The sequence below is a fragment of the Rhineura floridana genome, chromosome 5 (assembly GCF_030035675.1).
Source record: "Rhineura floridana isolate rRhiFlo1 chromosome 5, rRhiFlo1.hap2, whole genome shotgun sequence".
NCBI lineage: Eukaryota > Metazoa > Chordata > Lepidosauria > Squamata > Rhineuridae > Rhineura > Rhineura floridana.
Genome location: NC_084484.1, coordinates 62,627,210 through 62,646,684, shown reverse-complemented (window position 1 = coordinate 62,646,684; position 19,475 = coordinate 62,627,210). Strand labels below are relative to the sequence as shown.

The window sequence follows — 19,475 nt, the reverse complement described above, 5'->3', positions numbered from 1 at the left end:
AATGTAGCACAGAAGTGCTACATTTTGCAAAACTGCAAAATGACAACATTAAAATGATAAGTGGTTCTGACCACTAATTACTATTTAATATGTTTTTTAAAGGAGGTGATGTCAGGTTTTTGCTAATTATAACCGCTCAATAGAGATGTGACTGAGGCTGACTGCAGGAGTCTTTCACAGTATTTCCCCTAACTGATGAGCTATATTTACATTATAGCTGCTAAGATTTTAATTTTTCAAAAATACAAATATAAGATGCAAAAATATAACACTAATTTACCACTCTATTTAAGAATGCTTGCCCTGTTTTGAACAAAAGAGCCAGCATATTGTAGTGGTTAGAGCAGTGGGTTTCATTTTTGGGCCTCAGAGACCTCACTGGATGACCCTGGGCCAGTAACCTACCACACAGGGTTGTTGTGAGAACAAAATGGGGTAGAGAACCATGGAGGCAACCTTGAGCTCCTTGAAGGAAAGGTGGAGTACCTATGTAGTGAAAAATGAAAAGGTCTGAGATACTGTGCATTCTGGATCTGCTCTGGAGCAGCTGTCTTTACATTTCAAGATGTACTTCTGGAGACCGCATGGTCAAGCTGCATTTGGCAAATTGTTGTTCATTTGCAAGAGGCTGCTATGCCACTTTCCCTCTCTTGCAATTAGGGTTGCCAGGTTCAAGGCCTGAGACTGATCCTGTATCTTTAGGAGAAGAGAAAGTCAGCCAAGTGCAGGTGGAATTCTCCCTTCCCTTTGCACAACTTTTAAAGATACAGAAGACCTCTTGGTTGCCAGGCCTGGCCTCCAAGAGGTCTTCTGTATCTTTAAAAGTTGTGCAGAAGGAAGGGAGAATTCCACCTGGTGGTTTTTCCCATTACAGGGTTGCAAGAACACCTGCACTTGGCTGACTTTCTCTTCTCCTAAAGATACAGGATCAGTCTCAGGCCTTGAACCTGGCAACCCTACTTACAATGTAGGCCAAATGTTATTAAGGTGTTTAGAACCTGGCGTATCTTGATATATGGCAACTGAGCATGTTGTTTGGCTACATCAAGCTGTTAAGTTGTGTGCACCTGTATTTTATTCTTACGTTTGGAAGTTGTTTTATGTCATTGCTAGGTAAGGATACTTAGAGTAAATCTTGCAAACATTTTGTCCTGACTTTTCATACTGTCTTTTAGTTGGGAATCATTTGTCTTACTTTTCCTCTTGAGCAGCAGTATTTATGTCAAATCTTACTCTCCTTCAATCCATGGTCGCAACCCATCAATGTCACAACTATGCACCAGCCCCAGACCTGGTGTATGGAATTAAAAAAAATGAAAGTAATCACTTTAACCTTTGCAACTGCTAGTCAAACACTCACGAGTACTTTTGCCTTGCAGGATCGTAGCCTGGATGCAGGAGTGCTACAGGAACCACCAAGGGCAAGAATTCTCACAGTCACAATGGTTCCCCACCACCACTGACACCACCCCCTCCCCAATGAGGGAAGGCTAAGGCAGGAGCATTTGTAGAGCATGTAAGTGACATATCTCCCTCTTCTCTCTTGGACCTTTCCCCCTGCACCTCCTGTGCATGCAAGTTTAAGGACTAGGTGTCCCAGAGAGGGATGGGTGAATCTATCAATTTTGACTTTCTCTGTTTCTCATTTTTCCAGTCTTAAGTTACGTTCTCCACATTTCCATATCATGACAATTTGTCAGCATTTTAATGCATTTTTTTACTAATATACACATTTTTGTGTGCAATTTGGCCTAAGAGAACAGATTTTTGCAAAGCGTCTAAAGCATTTTTGTATGTTATTTTTGTGAATAAATGCATTTTTATGCACACTTTACCCTAGTATATGCATTTTTGTACATTTTACTTGACTGGAGAACTGCACTGCAAAATTCAGAGACGTGCACATTTCAAAGGATGCCTGTGTTTCAGAAAGTATGACTTAAGTAGGTTTGCCTTTAAATGCAATTAGAATTCAATTTCTGCCCCATCCCAGCTACTGACTATTACTCATTGCTTTCTGTCTGTGTCTCCCCTTCCTTTCTATAGTCTGCTGTTCCACAGGTACAGCATCCATCCCTCACCCCATTCTGTGTAGGCTAGGAAGGAGGCTCAACCCATTACCAACATCAGTGACCAGAATATTTCTGGCTGTTCTTGTGTGGAGTAATTTATTCACCTGTTCCAGGTAGGTTCCTGTATCCTTGCAAGCTCTGGATCACACAGTTACACAACAGGTGGCAGTGTTCCTACCTTGGGACCAGTGCCATAAGGGACACTACACCTGCTGCTCTGCTGTCAAGTGACCTGCTGTCCAAGGCACAACAACCCTTCTGGGCTGACTGGTGGTCAACCTCACACATGTGGTCTCTGCTGTTCAGGAGCCACTCAGTCCAGCTCAATAAAGGATTTGCCTTTGCCATAGGTGTTGCATGTTTGTGGGGAGTGGCAGATGCTATTTATTCAATTAAAACACTTTTAGGCTGCTGCCCATCCAAAGTGGCTTACAATCAAGACAAAAGATAAAAATAGTACAAAATATAAAACTTAAAACCCCCCACTACAAGTCAACAACACTTCTTGTAAATCCCGACAACTGACATAACCAATCCAGCCCCGTGTGTGTGTGTGTGTGTGTGTGTGTGTGTAGAGAGCGAGAGCGAGTGCGAGTGCGAGCGCATCATTAGACCAGCACTCAGCTAATGAACATTATGCCTACAACGCCTGTTGGAAAAAACAAGTCTTTGGAGCCTGCCAAAGAGGCTGCTGTGTAGAGATTTAGCACAAGTCCAATGGGAGGAACCCTTCCCCACAACCCCATATGATCTGGCTTTTACCAAGTCAGACCATTGGTCCATCCAGCTTAGCATTGTCTATGCTGACTGCCAGTTGCTGTCTGTTTCAGGGAGGAGTCTTTTTGAGCCTTGTCTGGAGACACCAGGGATTGAACCTGAGACTTTCTACGTGCATATCAGGTGCTCTACCACTGATCTACGGTCCTTCCCAAAGTCATGCAGATTCCCTGAACTTTGAGGAGGCTGGCATCTTGCTGTGCACAGGTGGAGGGGGCTATGAGTTGGCTGGTGAAACAGGGAGGGAGGAATGAGGAGGGGGCCAATGAGTCCTGCTGGGCTGCCCTGTCAGGTAAAGGAGCAAGGGGCTGGATTGGTTATGTCAGTTGTCAGGGGATGGGCTTGGACCAGAAGATGAGATTATTATCAAACAGGAGCCAACTTCCGAATATTCTGCATTGTTGAGGTTGTTTGAGTTCAACTGCTAATCTGACTTTACTGTGATAAGCACTCTTCTGGTGCAAACATTAATACAGTATTTCATAAGGATATAGCTTTGTGAATTTTTAACCCATCTTGCTCTTTCCTTATATGAGGTAACATGTAGCGAGTAGTGAGGCAGAGTATTCTCCATAGTGCTCCATTTTGACAAAGTTTACATTAGCATACTATGCTGGAACTGTGTCCAGGCTGAATCTACCTGCCGTGTCTAATGTGATAGGTAATGCCCCGTTACAAAGCACTCGTGCTTGATCAAAGCTTCAATGAAGCACAAGGAGCCATTTCTCACATTCAATCAAATTTTCCTTGGGGAGAGGGAAAAAACATGAGTAAGAGTTTAAATGAGGAAAGGTTTTTTATAAATTCAAATTGATTTCTTAGCAAGGACTTTACAACCAATCTATGAGAAGTTTTTGCACCCTATCATGAATTCAACAATTTCATTTCAGATATTTGTAGAAAAAGTGAAAGAAACTAGAGGGCTCAAAGGTTTTAGAGCCATCATCTCAGTTGGCAATAAGCAATTGATCTAAAGTGTTTCCTGTGAGGCAGACTTGGATCATTCTGTAATAAAACCATGAAGTTTCACTAACTATTGCAATGGAATCCCTGATTGCTGGCCATGCTGACAGGAGTTGAAATCCAACAACATCTGGAGGACCAGAGCTTCCCCACCTCTGTTTTAAAATAACATTCCTGAATACTCAAAAATTAGATGGCATTGCCCTACACTCTAACCCTTACTTCCAAGTTCAGCCCTGCCCTCTCAAAATATGGGATGTTGAACTTATGGAAGATCTTTATGGAAGATGTTTGAAGTATATGAAATCAAGTGCGTAGAATGGGAAAAAACTGTGCGGATGTTTTCTATATAATTTATCTTGCAGTGCAGGTTTATAGTGCTCCAACTAGGGCTGGGAAAATGGCAAAAAAGACTATTGGTTTAATTTTACATCTCAGCTAACTTGGTATTGAAGTTAAATGTATGTGAACACCAATTTGGACTCATTGAATGGACATGTTAAAAGAAGTTAACCTCATAGATGCAACTGACACATACTATAGTAGCATGTCATTTTCAAGTCATGCACTTTAAAAAGCCCCCTAGCCCCCAGAGCATTTATCCTGTTAAGAGCACTCATATGACAGGTGTTCTCATGATGTGCCATCAAGACTCAATGGGAGCTGCTGGCGCTTTGAAAATGCCAGGTACATTTTATAAACAAATGAGACCAATTAATATTGATAAAATAAATGTCTCTAGTGTAGATCTGGTTATGTGACAGATCTGAGGGAAAGCCAGTTCACAAGTACATTTTTAAAAATTGTTTGAATATGTAGTATGTTTGTAAATCACTCAGTGGTTTTTTTCAAGTAAGAGGTATGCAAAGTGTTAATAAAATCAATAAATGTATGGATGGATGCATCTGTCTATCATATCATATAGCGCAGCGGTTCCCAAACTTTCCTCCCATGGACCACTTGAAAACTGCTGATGAACTTGGTGGACCACTTAATGATTTTTCCACCTGTTGTAGCAACTGCAATGTGCTGAACTAAATGTTGTATGACCTTTAATTGGATTTTTATTGGTTCTTTTATTTCTTATATTGTATTTTAGTGTATCACAATGTGCATTTAGTGTATTACAATTCACACCAATAAAAATCAATTATAAAAATAAATATGAATTTAATGCAGACATGCTGTGGACCACCTGAATGAAGCTCGCAGACCACTGGTGGTCCATGGATCACAGTTTGGGAGCTCCTGATGTTGTTGTTGTTATGTGACTTCAAGTCGATTACGACTTATGGCAACCCTATGAATCAGTGACCTTCAATAGCATCTGTTACAAACCACCCTGTTCAGATCTTGTAAGTTCAGGTCTGTGGCTTCCTTTATGGGATCAATCCATCAATCTGAGCTCCTGATATAGTGTCTATTTCCTTTAGCACATAGTTTTCTACAAAATCATGGCATGCTTGAGCAACTCATGGGAGGGAATGGGAAGGAGCTATGCCATTCTTCACAGATTATATTACAAACACCATATAGTGATAATTTGCACAATCTCTCGTACTTCAGTTAAAATGGCTCTCTCTCTCTCCCTCCCTCCCTCCCTCCCTCCCTGTGGAAAGTATTGCTTATAACGGAAGTGTATAATATAGCATTTTGATCGCTCAAAATATGATGTTTCAGAATTGTAGTACCACTTTAAGACAAGCCATGTGGTCAGCACAGTAAAAAAAAAAAAGTAAATCAAACAAGAACTTTTTAATGTGCAAAAACTGATTGCATGGCAAAGCCCTTTGGGATACTTCATAAGGCTAAGATTGAGGAACCTGTGTGAGCTAAATGATATCATTTCTATGCTTGCATTATTCAAGCTATCTTATTATTTCTTCTCTCAGCTAACTAGGCATACATATATTTGTGCATGCCCTCATAAATCACATCTATAAATTCTAGTAGTTTCACACATAACACCCTTGTAGAACTGAAACGAACTAGTCATTTCATATGCATGGAAAACATTCCAGAATTCATGAATGTGAATAAATGTATCCCTTCAATTTGCATAGCTTGTGGGGTAGAACTCATGTTTGTCATTGCTTTTCAAAGCTGTAGTTTACAACTTTGGTCTTTCAGCATTTTCTATGATTTCTTTATCCTAGGTCATTTATAGCTCAGCCCCCCCCTTTTAAAAAAATAATCAAAAATACAAACAGCAAATAACAAAGACACTGATCCAGCTAAAGTTAACTTGTTCCATTGCTTTCAGAGGGACTCAGAATGCAATCCTAGGCACACTTTCCCTTTTTGAACAAAGTGGACTTTACTTCTGGGTTAACATGCCTAGACTTGTGCTATTAGTCGCACATACTTTAGCTGCATTAGAGCCAATGGATGTATTTAGTAGGGGTGGACAAATATGTCAATTTTGGTTTCCCCTAGTTTCTCTTTTTTCCATTAAATTAAATTCAGTTCTCCACATTTCTGCAGCAATTAGTGATTTTTTTTGTTAAAAAAAGAAATCCTCATGAAAATTCAGCAACACCCTGAACAACACATTTTGGTATGCACTTTTGACATTTTTGAAAACAAGTGCAAATTGGATTAGTTCACCTTTAAATGCAAACTGAGTCTAATTTCTCCCCCATCCCTAGCACCCAGCATTTGTCATACTTATTTTATTTATTTATTATTTAATTTATATCCCACCCTTCCTTCCAGCAGGAGCCCAGGGCGGCCCATACTTGGCATAGAGTTAGTCGTGTCTATTGATTTTAGCAGGTGTACTCTGAGTCAGAGCTTGGAAGTAACTCGTTATTTTTAACGAGTTACTTTTAATTCGTTACAATTTTAAATAGCGAGTGGGTAATTCTATTACATTTGGCAAGTAACGTAACGAATAGTAATTTCCCTACTTTTCAGCTTCAACTTTAACGTTTCCACGTTAGGTTGGACGTTACTTGGGGCGGGAACAAGGGGAAGTCAGCTCCTGGCTGTGATTGGTTAACACAAGACATGTGCCTCACACTGATTGGACCTCTGCGCAGACTGTCTCTTCCCTTGTGATCTGTGTTAGGAGGCACGAGGGAAGAGGTTGAATAGGCAGGGGGAGCCTGCTAGCGTCTGACTCTGAGAGGAAAAAATGGATGCCGGAGGAAAAAGCCAGGGCAAGGACAACAACGGAGGAGAAGGCTGCAGCAGAATGGCGAAGAGCTGTGGAGGTGAGTGACGATTATTTGTGTGTGTGTGTGTGTGCCCCGGTGCGTGTGTTTTTGGCTGGAGTCTCTGGTTTTGGGGGGGGCTCCGGCTCTCTGGCTACCACCCCTTACTCTCTGGACTCTCCGCTTCAATTTTAAAAAAAAATTAAGTTTCTAGGTGGTCTAATTCCCGAGATATACACCAAAACGTAACCCCCCCGCAAAACTTTTTTTTAAACAGACCATGCTCTAGCTACAACTCCCATCAGCCCAATCCAGTGGCCATGCTGGCTGGGGCTGATGGGAGTTGTAGTTTAAAGTAACTTTTCAAAGCTCTGGCTGCAACCCGGCCCTTTCATGATTGTGAGTAAAGTGCAGACTTGTGTTTGTGTTGTAAATCTCTCTTCCTCCAACCCTATTTTTAAAGAAATTAGGCAGGGTTTATCACAGTTTTTATTATGTAGGAAACTAATACTCATTTTTTTAAAAAATGAATGAAGTTTATTTATTTGTTTTTATTATTTTATTTATATCCCACCCTTCCTCCCAGTAGGAGCCCAGGGCAGCAAACAAAAGCACTAAAAACACTTTAAAAATCATAAAAACAGACTTTAAAATATATTAAAACAAAACATCTTTAAAAACGTTTTTAAAAGCTTTAAAAACATTTTTTTTTAAGAAAAAGTTTAAAAACATATTAAAAAGCAATTTCAACACAGATGCAGACTGGGATAAGCTCTCAACTTAAAGGACTTGTTAAAAGAACAAGTTCCTTGAGTATGACTAACAACCAAAAGTGAATAAAATTGAAATTTCAAATACTCTGGGAATAAAGCAACAAATGCTCATACTCTTTATAGTAAGGTTCAAATTCAGTTTCTCTCTGAATCCAACCAAACAAATACATTGGGGGGGAAAAAAAACCCCAAATAGTTCAAATCAGAAACTCATTTAAAATATCTGGTTAGAACTAGGAATGAATGAGAAATTCAATTCAGTTCACATTTGAAGCTGAATCTGTCAAATTCACACTTTCTGAAACAATATGAGAACGAAAACACAGCCATCCTTCAAAATTCACCCTTAATTGAATTGTGTAATGCAGTTCACCAGCCTAATAATATTTATAAAAAGGCATATGCAAGGGGAAAGTGTGCATAAAAATAATATATGAGTGACGGATAGTTTTGACAAAGTGCCCCATGATATGCTGATTAGCAAGCTGGCTAAATGTGGGCTGGATGGAACAACTATCAGGTCGATCCACAATTGCCTACAGAATTGTACTCAAAGAGTGCTTACTAATAGTTCCTTCTCAAAGGCAGGGAAGGTAACGAGGGAGGTACCAGAGGGCTCAGTCCTGAGCCCAGTGCTCTTCAACATTTTTATTAATGACTTAGATGAGGAGATACAGGGAATGCTTATCAAATTTGCAGATGATACAAAATTGGGAGGGATAGATGTCCCTGGAGGACAGAAAGAAAATTAAAAGTTATCTTGATAGGCTGCAGCATTTGGTTGAAAACAACAGAATGAAATTTAACAGGGATAAGTGCATACATGAGTGGCTCAGTCCACTGATTATGCGGCTTAATCTGTAGATCAGTGTTGTGATCTGTGCATGGGTCCGAGGGGAGCTAAATGGGGAGGTTTGCAACAAAATGCAGAGCAGAGTGGAATCCCCATTCCTACTCCTGAGGCATAATCACAGGGTCTGCAAGTAGTAGGAAGAATACCCCCTTCTTTCCAAATGCTAGACTAGTTGTTGATATAACCATACTAAGTTCAAATTCCATGTCAGAAACATATCCTCATGTCCCAGAATTTGCATTGCCTCACAAAACTTTAGAACTCTGCTTTTATATTGACTTCATTTGTTAATGATCACATCAACTGAACCATATAATCACAAGATTTAGTAATATCTTAATTGCATTTTAGCGAGGAAATGGTCTTTAACCACAAAGATGCATTATTGATGTGAATGGGTGCACCATAAATCATTGACTTGCAGATCCGTGTTTTATTCTTTCTGTACAGTGTGTCCCAGTAGGGAAAACTTGATCTGTTTAATTTCATTTTTGAAGAATTCATCACTTCATATTAAATTAGTAGACAGTTACTGACAATGCCTGGCTGCAGGCCTTGCCATGACATATTGATCCATCTAGCATACATCAAAGTCATTTGTAACTTTTAGATGGTGCTTAGCTTGTATGAGATTTTCAGTCTAGCAAGTGCTCCAGATATTTTGTTACACAACATTAGGTTTAACTCCTAGGACTTATTCACAAGGTAATTTTTGCTGCTCATCTTTCTCCACGCCATTGTCATGTCTGTGATCACAGGAAGAAAAAATAACTTGTAAACTGTCAACAAAGGGGTACATTTTAGAAATTATTTCTGTAGTTTTGGCACTTCTTTTTGGTGCTGCTGAAATCAGGACAAATGTTACCAAATACCAAACTGATTTATGTACTTCTGGTTTACACAGTACTTTCTCCAAATGGGGATGAATCACATAGATGAGAAAAAATAAACACATCAAAATTATGAACTGGCTCCTGGACTGAGCAATGTCTTAGGTTTTAAGGTATGGACACACAGTATCACAAACGCAGGCATCCCTTCACAAATGCCAATAAGCTTCCCTGCACTACCGTTGGTGGCTGATCCATACAGCATGCCATACCGTGGTTGGTTGAAGTGATGGGTGGAGCATCAGAGGTGGCAATGCAGTAACAAACAAGAGATTTACAGTGTAATGAATGTGAGCCCCATAGCTGGGATGGGTAACATTTTTTGGCTCAAGGGCCATATTTAGGGTTTGCCAATTCTCCATGGGCTACATACTAACCTGAGCCCATTGCACATACATGCACAAACGCACACATGTATGTGCGCACAGTCAGTATACCCAGTCAGCAGAGAGGAGGGAACAGACAAGCACCTTACATGCACATGTTCAGAAGAGGTGGGAACAGACAAGAGCCTGTACTCATGCTCATAGAAACACACACACACACATCAGGTGGGGACAAAGATGAAGCAGACACTAAGGAGTAGACAGACACAAATGCACATGCACTCAGTAGCGTTTCTGCTTTCTAGGACAGTGCTGGTGGAGGAGGATCTCCTCCTGCCCCAGTACTTCCTGTAGGGGTGCGGTGACAAAAACACCTTCTTTTTGTTCTCTAGGTCACTGCTAGTGTAAGAAGGTCTCCTGTTGTGTTAGCACTTCCTGGGAGGGCAAAAACACAGGCACTTTTGTTCTCCAGAGTAGTGCTGGCATAGGAGAATTTCCTCCTATTGCCTTGGGGAGTAGGAACGAGGCTTCTTCTTACCTTTGCAAGAGGGCCCCTTCTCCCTCTAGTGTGGTGCCAATGTCAGAAAGTTTTGGACAAGAAACAGGATGGAATGCCTTCTTCTTTTTCCTTAGCTTCTTGAAGCTCTTCTAACAATGGTGCTGACCTTCTAAGAATGGTGCCATAGCAGAGGGAGAAGGGGGTCTTTTATAAAGGTAAAAAGAGGCGAGATTGCTCCCTCTGCCTGCTTATCAGATCGGTGGAGCCTTTTCCTGCTGGCTAAATAAAATACAATTAATTTAAAATAATTTTTCTTTTAAAGTGCAGCTCAATTGCTTGCCAGCAGAAATCACTTGGAGAGCCAGATACAGTCTGCAGGCCATGTGTTAGTCACCTCTGCCCTATTGAGTTCAATGGAATTTATTCCCAAGTGAATGTGCATAGGATTGCGGCCTTCATATTGATGGAAATGTGCAATAAGTGTGCAAGAGAATGTTTAAAACTGCCTTCAAACATTTGATGCACTTTATAGTATCTGTTTTCCATGCACTGGTAACCTTGACTGGATTACTGCAGTGTGCTCTGTGTGGATCAACCCTTGAGGTTCATTCAGAAGCGGCAGCTGGTGCAAAATGCAGCAGCTCGACTGTTCACTGGGGCAGGATATCTCCAACATTACTGAAAGAATTGCACTGGCTGCCCATTAGCTGCTGGGCTAAGTTCAAGGTGTTGGTTTTAGTGTATAAAGCACTATACAGCTTGTGACCAAGATAGTGTCATCTCTTACATATGCAGTCAATCCCTGTGCTCTGCAGGTGAGGGCCACCTGCAGATACTATCTGATCAGAAGGTCCGTTCCACACAATATAGGAATTGGTCCTTTAGTCCTGTCACACCCACCCTTTGAAATACCCTCCCCTTAAATATTACACAGGTACCATCGCTGTTGTCTTTTCAGTGCCTACTGAAGACCCTCCTCTTTCAACAAGCCCTTGAAGTGGAGACTTTGATCCCAGTCTGCTTCTGTGTTGGAATTGCTTTTTAATATGTTTTTATATTTTTATAGTTTTGTCACTAATTGTTCACTGCCCTGGGCTCCTTTGGGAGGAAGAGGGGGATGATGATGATGATGATAATAATAATGTTTGCTTCATAGGGGCAGTGAAAGATCTGGGAATAAGAGGAGTTGAGTGTGTAGCAAGGCCCTGGAAACTGAACATTAAGTCTGTGCTTCCTGTTCCAAAAAGTGTTGCACAATAGCACAATTTTTGAGCAACAACAATATATAATGTGCTTCTGCCTGGCAGTCAGGAGCACAGGTACTGAGCTCCCAAAGACATCTCCCCATTTCTCACAGGCTGCCACCCTGAAGTTATTGTTGTGTGAAGCACTCCCTTGTCTTCTTGACAGAGGCAAGGACAGCCTGGAGGAGTGTGGCATCTCCTCCTTCCTCTGACTCATGAGTTGTGTTAAGAAACATTTTATGACAGTGGAGGAAAGGGGAGAGATTCTTTGCAGCCACGTACCTGGGAGTAAGTCAAATTGAACTCAATGAGACTTACTTCTGAGTAGACATGCATTTGATTGCCCTGTTATGCAGTCAGCTTGTGGGTGAAAGTGAACTCTTCTCACACCTCAGAAAGCACAGGTCTTTATACTAGCTAGTACATAGATGCCAAGGCACGCTCCTATACTTCTGATCAGATGCAACAGTAATCTTCTTTGGAAATAGATGAGTTCCATTAAGTTTAAATGTGAGTCTGTTGATAATGGCAGTGGAAAAGAGCACTCATTAGCTGGGAGACTTCCCAAGCCTTTAAAGCATTATAGAGAGCTAAATCTCTCACTAAACTCTGGACAAAAGATTAAGCAGACATGGAAATGTCTTATTTCATTATTTCCGCTAATACACCCTGGGCTGTTAGAATAAAAAACCAAACATCTTGATGACTGCAATTTTTTTTAAAATGCCATTATAATACATCTTGAGAATGATTTATCTTGCACCAATGAAAATGGGCTAAAACTCTGAATAACAAAAACATGAAAAGCAACTGCAAATTAATAGTTATCTCTTTGTTAAGCAATAAGGAAGGGCGAAGGGGATGCAAGATATTTTAAGGGCTGCCTTCTCTCATATTTGCCTTTCCACATGTTTGGATTGTCATCTCAGGGCCCGTGGCCAGGAATGAAAGAATAGGTCAATTTCAGTTCTCTCTGCTCTGATTTTTCCAGTCTTTAATTCTGTTCTCCACATTTCTGCAGCAATTTGCATTTTTTAAAAATCCTCATGAAAATTTATCAGCCTTGTAGTACAAATCCCCTTTTTGTATTAGGTTTTGACTAATGTACACATTTTTGCAAGAAATTTTCCCTAATATAATGTATTTGTGTATGTTATTTTCACTAATCTATTCATTTTCATGCACACTTGTGCATTTTTGTAAACACTGTTTGGCTGGAAAACTATATCACAAAATTCAAATAAGTGTGAATTGCTATGGATAGCTGTGTTTTGGTTCTCATATTGTTTTGGAAAATGCAAATTTGATAGATTCAGTTTTAAATGCCAACTGAATTTCCCCCCCATCCCTACCTATGGCAAACCGCTTGACACTGTGAGGCATGCTTAGCAGTAGTCAAGGCTTCTCGGTAATGGGGCTTACCCCGTGGAAACGTTTGCCAGGTAAACTATGTCTGGTTTATTCACTGTACTGTTTTAAATTACTGGTTCCATTGTGGCTATTTAAAGAGGCCTCCAGCTGAACATCTCTCCTTTGTGTTATTTCTGGTGTCTGCTTTGGAACTGCTATTGTAACTTTTGGGGTGGGAGTTCATTATATTTTTGTATTTATGATTTGGTTTGGAACTGTAGGCCGCTTTATGATCTAAAAACTGTTATTACACTTTTAATTTTGTAGCTGTCTTGAATTTCTTTTCAAAATTCGGGGAGATTTAAGTTTTTAATGTAACTATGTGAAAGGACAAAATGGCTTTAGATCTGGGCTTTGGCATTTTTCCAGTGATAAACCTCCACAAGACTGGAGTCCCTTCGTTTGCTTAAAAAAGAAAGTCTTCAAAGGTTCCAGAGGCATTATGCTTCTGAATACCAGTTGCTGGGAATCGTGGGTGGGGAGAGTGCTGTTGTGCTTAGGTTCTACTTCTGGTCTTCCCATGGCCATCTGGTTGGCCACTGTGAGAACAGGATGCTGGACTAGATGGGTCTATGGCCTGACCCAGCACACCTTTTATTATGTTCTTATCCAAACCCTGGAACCATGGGAAAGTTTTTGTTACAATGATATAAAGCAAAATCATAGAGGGTGGGCAGATGGTAGATTTATCTTTGAAAGCCATTTTTGCAGATGTGCCAAAATTGCTTACCTTTAGCCAGACCTGATGCCAGTTGCTAAGAGCCTAAGCCCTCAGGAGGACCCACTGAGGACCCTGGTACTAATCCAAAATGCCAGCTACAGTCTCTCAGGTCTGATACTCCTTTCAGTGATGTGCCTGGCACTTGCTATTTTAATTTTCCTACAATGCCTCTTGGATCCTGACAGAGTGACACTGTATTGTGGGCCCAGAGCCATTGGGGGGATATTTAAATGACCAATGCAAGCCTCAGCAGCCCTTGTCAAGCAGGACCACCTTTTCTTTCTTTCTTTTTTGCTACTGGTGTGTCAATCTGCCACTATCAAGGTGAGGTAAGGTAAGGTAAAGTAAGCGAAGGGCACTGCTGAGGGGACCATATGTCATTGTCACATAATTTAGGCTTTGCTCTGCTGAAGGTCTACATGTGAAACGTGTAGGGCATTTTTTGTTTGAATCAATGCCTTCAGAATCCCTGTTGTTCATTTGTGGTATTCTTTAGTAGTGTTGGAGTGGCCCTTTTGAGTTTGATGATGGCTAAAGATCCTGGAAACGTATTTTGTGCACAGCCCACAACATAGCCCAGCAATGCCTCTTCCAGAAGGTCATGTAGACATCCTTATGCAGCTCACACATTTCACACAGGTTGCAAGCATCATAAGAACATGTTCTTAAGCATCAGTGAAGGACTGCTGTGGCACCATCTCTTGAGCTAGAGCTGGGTTCTGGTACAGATACAATGATACCTACCGTGATATTGTATAAGTGTTTGGATTTTAATTAATGGTGCTATGAATTCTCATTAGACTGGACTATTCAACTGTGCACAATATTTTCAGCAATGAATGCAACAAATGGCCTTGATCCAGATATGTTCCTGCACAGCAACAGATTGTGTATTAGAATCCTCTCTCCATGAATGTAACAGATGGCCAGTTCTGTCACACTGACAACACAGAAACATTAGAACTCTCTTGCTGGATCTGACCAGTGTCTATGTAGTCCAGGATTCTGTTCCAACAGCAACCAGGCACATGCCTTTGGAAATAGTACATAGGGCATGAAGGTGGTTGCCATTCCTAGCATCTGGTTATCAAATGCATACTGCCGTTGTAAATGGAGCTTCATTTCATTTTAGCTATCAAGGTCAGTGATGGGTCAATCCCCCATGAATTTATCTAGCCGTTTAAAAAAAAGATGCACTCAAGGACATAGCCACAGCTTGTGGTAGTGAATTCAATGTGTTAATTATTCTATGGAGACATACTTCCTCTTATTCAGTGGTGGGGAACCTGTGGCCCTCCAGCTTTTGTTGGATTTCAGGTCCCATCAGCCCCAGCCAGCGTGACCAATGGTCAGGGATGATGGGAGTCCACAACATGTGAACTACTAAAGGGTCAAAGGTTTCCCATGACTTTGCAAGATTGATGATTTTCTTGGCCAATGTTTGCAAGTTTTATGGATGTAGGAAATGGCTGTACTGTATCCCTAAATCTTCAGACCAGAACATTCCTTTTTATTGCATCATACCTACCTGCCGATGTTTGCACAATATCAGAGGTATTTCTGAGACCCATGAAGTCAAACTGATAGAGTCTCCAAGATTTCTGGTCTGCAGCTTCTACTGAGTTTTTTCTCCATCTGTAAATCATTTCTTCTTGAGGATAGCCATCTGTAAATTAAAAGTTTTTATCAAATGCATGGTAAACATTCTATAATGTTAAACTTTTACAGTACATTTGATTCAGAGTTTTAATGTAATAGTGGAATAAATTTCAATACCTTATGCTGCAATCTTATGTTCACTTACTTGGAAGTAAGCCCCATTTAATTCAATGTGACTTACTTTTTTGATACAGAGGTATAGGATTTCACTGTTATAAAAACAGATTTACAGTGCAACCCAATGCATGTCTACTCAAAATTTGATCCCACTGAGTTGATCCCATGTAAGTGGATATAGGTTTGCTGCTTTAATAGCTCTCCAATATTATTGACTATATATAATTTCATTACAATTAAAAGTATAATACTATAGAGATGCTAATAATAATAATAATAATAATAGCAATTATCAACAATGATAATAATAATTTTGAATCAAATAAACTTCAAGTTCATATGATACCAGAATTGCCACTGAAATTTGTTACAATCACTAGGAATGGTTCTGAAATTCTTAACCACATGTATCACTAGATTTTTTAGTTCTCAATCCGCTGTGCTAGTCTCTCATGTAAGTGGAACCAATGTATTAGGAATTCTTCATTATTTTATGGTTTATTTCAAAGTTTTGTATAGAGCACTGTGTGTACATGCTTTACTGCAGTTCATTAATGTCTCCCCTGCCATTACACTGATAATACACACATGTGCATTGATAGAATATGACAATTAAAGGAAGTACAACTGACCTATCTCCTAGACTCAGGAATCACTTACTCACAGGGCCTGCCAGGATTTGGCCTTAGTTTATTGGACCTCATCCAGTCCACCACTACATTCAGGCACCAGTTTAAGACTTGCACAGTCTCACCCAATTCAGATGTTACAGAGAAATAGAGCTGGGTGTCATCAGCATACCTTGTTCCAAATGCCCTAATGAACACATCCAATGGTGTGTTCCATTCAAAGGAAGAACATGTGCTTCTGGCTCAGGTTTAAACGCTGGTATCTTCAGCTAACAGGATCTTGGGTTGCAGAGCTGGGAAAGAGCCTTGTTTGAGGATTTGGACAAGCTGCCAGTTGGATTAGAGCAGGGATGGGAAATCTTTTTTGGTTCTACCAGCTGGATCCTTATTAGAATCTGCCTTGTGGGCCAAATTTTATAGGTGGGCAGGGCTGCCTACCTGTCAATCACCTGACATCACAAATAACATCAGGGTTTTTTGTCCTTTGAAGTCCCAAACCCAGGACCTCAAAGCATATAGCAGACAGCAATGAACCACTCAGAGCAACTCCCCACCCTCTTGTTTCAGCAGCAGCTATTTCACTGCAGCCTGAAACAGCTGCTGAAATGAAGGGAAAAAACTCTTGCTTTTACCATTGCCTTAGAATCATAAAATAGTAGAGTTGGAAGGGACCTATAAGGCCATCGAGTTCAACCCCCTGCTCAATGCAGGAATACAAATTAAAGCATACCCGACAGGTGGCTGTCCAGCTGCCTCTTAAAGGCCTCCAGTGCTGGAGAACCCACCACCTCCCTAGGTAATTGGTTCCATTGTCATACTGCTCTAACAGTTAGGAATTTTTTCCTGATGTTCAGCCAAAATCTGGCTTCCCACAACTTGAACCCATTATTCTGTGTCCTGAACTCTGGGATGATCAAGAAGAGATCCTGGTCCTCCTCTGTGTGACAATCTTCAAGTACTTGAAGGGTGCTATCATATCTACCCTCCATCTTCTCTTCTCAGGGCAAAACATGCCCAGTTCTTTCGGTCTGTCTTCATAGGGCTTTGTTTCCTGTCCACTGATCATCCTTGTTGCCCTCTGAATCTGTTCCAGTTGGTCTGCATCCTTTTTAAAATGTGGTGTCCAGAACTGGAAGCAGTACTCAAGATGAGGCCTAACCAGTGCCAAAGAGAGAGGAACTAATACTTCATGTAACTTTGAAACTATACAGGCATACCCCGCTTAACGTTGCCCCGCTTAACGTTGCCTCGCTATAACGTACATGCTCCATTCGTCCCCATACCCTGCTTAACGTTCACGCGCTTTGCAATAACGTATACTTTATTGGCATGAAACCACTGCCATCTAGTGGTGATTGTGTGCACTACAAGTGAAGACAATTGCTTCACTTAACGTTTATTTTCGCTTTAAGTATACTCTCCGGTCCCATTGCGAATGTTAAAGCGGGGTATGCCTGTACTTCTGTTAATGCAGCCTAAAATAGCATTTGCCTTTCTTGCAGCCACATTGTACTGTTGGCTCATATTCAGCCTGTGATCAACAACAATCCCAAGATCCCTTTCACATGTAGTATGGCACAGCCAAAATTCCCCCTCCTTATAACTGTACATTTGGTTTCTTTCTCCCAGATGTAGAACTTCCCACTGTTAAATTTCATTCTGCTATTTTCAGCCCAATGCTCCAGCCTATCAAGATCACTTTTAATTTTCTTTCTGTCCTCCAGAGTATTATCTATTCCTCCCAATTTTGTATCATCTGAACATTTGATAAACAATCCCTGCACCTCCTCATCCAAGTCATTAATAAATGTTGAAGAAAACTGGGCTCAGGACTTGTTACCACTCCCCAGTTTGAGAAGGAACCATTGATAAGCACTCTTTGAGTAAGATTTTGGAGCCAACTGTGGATCCACCCAATAGTTGTTCCATCCAACCCACATTTAGCTAGCTTGCTAATCAGAATATCATGAGGCACTTTGTCAAAAGCTATGCTGAAGTTGAGATATATTATGTCTACAGCATTCCCACAGTCTACCAGGGAGGTTACCCGATAAAAAAATGAGATAAGATTAGTTTGGCAGGATTTGTCATTGATAAATCTGTCTTGGCTTCTAGTAATCACTGTATTGTTTTCAAGGTGCTTACAGATTGAGTGCTTTATAATCCGCTCCATAATTTTCCCAGGGATCGATGTCAGGCTGACTGGTCTGTAGTTCTCAGGTTCCTCCTTTTTGCCCTCCTCCAGTCATCTGGCACTTCACCCATCCTCCATGATATTGCAAAGATAATAGACAGCCTTGCTGCTTGCTACATGCTTTGAAATTGCAGCCAAACTGAGCAGGTTGGGGTATGTGAGAGATTTTCCTGCAGGGAGCTCATGTACACACCTGGCCCAAGTAGGATTGCTCTCCCTCCACATCAGTGGATGCATTGGGAGGACATTCCTACTTAGTGCTGGGTTCCTGTTTTGTGCAGTGCTTCAAAGTCTTCCAATCACCAGCTGTTGTCAGGCACTTTGGAAACTGTGCAAGGGGGCTGGGGTCAAGCCCCATCCTTTTGGCCAAGCCCCACCCTTACCTGTATGACTACAAATGATTAATGGTTGCACATTCTTCTGCACTTTATGCCAGCTATTATCCAGAAGAGGGTTGCCGGGTGGGGTGGAGTAAAAATGCTAGCCTCTTTGCAGGTGTGCAGGTGTGCTTACTGGGAGTGAGAAGGGAAGGAGCAAATGAGTGGGAAGGTCGGTGTGGTGCAGTCACAGCAGCAAAGTGAATCTGCTGTGCCTCTGCTATAATACCTGATGTTATTGTTGTTGTTGTTCATTCCCCTAAAATTTATGCCATAACAGGTTTGCTAATATTTAAACTTCCAAAGACTTTATTGTTTGTGTTACAGCAGAACAGTACAGCTACCCGTCTGGACATCATAATCATCAACTGATATTATTATCCTTTTTCTTCTGTTCAACTCAATTGTTCACTGTCACATTCTCATGAATTCTTTCTTTCTTTAATTAATCCATTTCCTCAAGTTACTCTATAGCACAAAAGTTGCCCACAAAACATTAATCTGTGATCTCTTAAAGTGATTTACAAGTGTCATTAGAGTCCTGCATTCATTTATTTTCAGTCAATGTTATAGAGTCACAGTTATCATGGATTTCTTTTGAATGAATGAAAACTGTTTATAGTTTCTTGGCAAGACAGTGAAGAAGATAATTTACTGTACTGCCAGGCAGATTATTTTAAAGGATTCATGGTTAAGCAAGAGTGCAGTGTTATCATATCCACACATTCCAGAACAGTGAGTGACTGTAGGGTTCAAATTTGCCCCATTCATAGCTTCATTCATTCATAGTTTCATTCTCCAGTCCTTCATTAGTCT

General features: G+C 40.8%; 1 protein-coding gene and 1 long non-coding RNA gene across 7 annotated transcripts in view; one reads left to right on the top strand and one right to left on the bottom strand.

Annotated features, from left to right (window-relative positions):
* Window positions 1–19,475, bottom strand: part of GABRG3 (gamma-aminobutyric acid type A receptor subunit gamma3) — a 555,379-nt gene that overhangs the window by 60,406 nt on the left and 475,498 nt on the right. For all 6 annotated transcript variants that reach the window (XM_061626947.1, XM_061626951.1, XM_061626953.1 and 3 more), the window contains one exon: window positions 15,212–15,349. In XM_061626947.1, the coding sequence (XP_061482931.1) occupies window positions 15,212–15,349 (138 nt within the window). The remainder of the gene's footprint in view (window positions 1–15,211; window positions 15,350–19,475) is intronic.
* On the top strand, window positions 1,407–19,071 carry LOC133384958 (uncharacterized). Its single transcript, XR_009762738.1, has 4 exons — window positions 1,407–1,516; window positions 2,047–2,185; window positions 6,883–7,027; window positions 18,987–19,071. It is a non-coding gene; the product is annotated as an uncharacterized LOC133384958 (long non-coding RNA).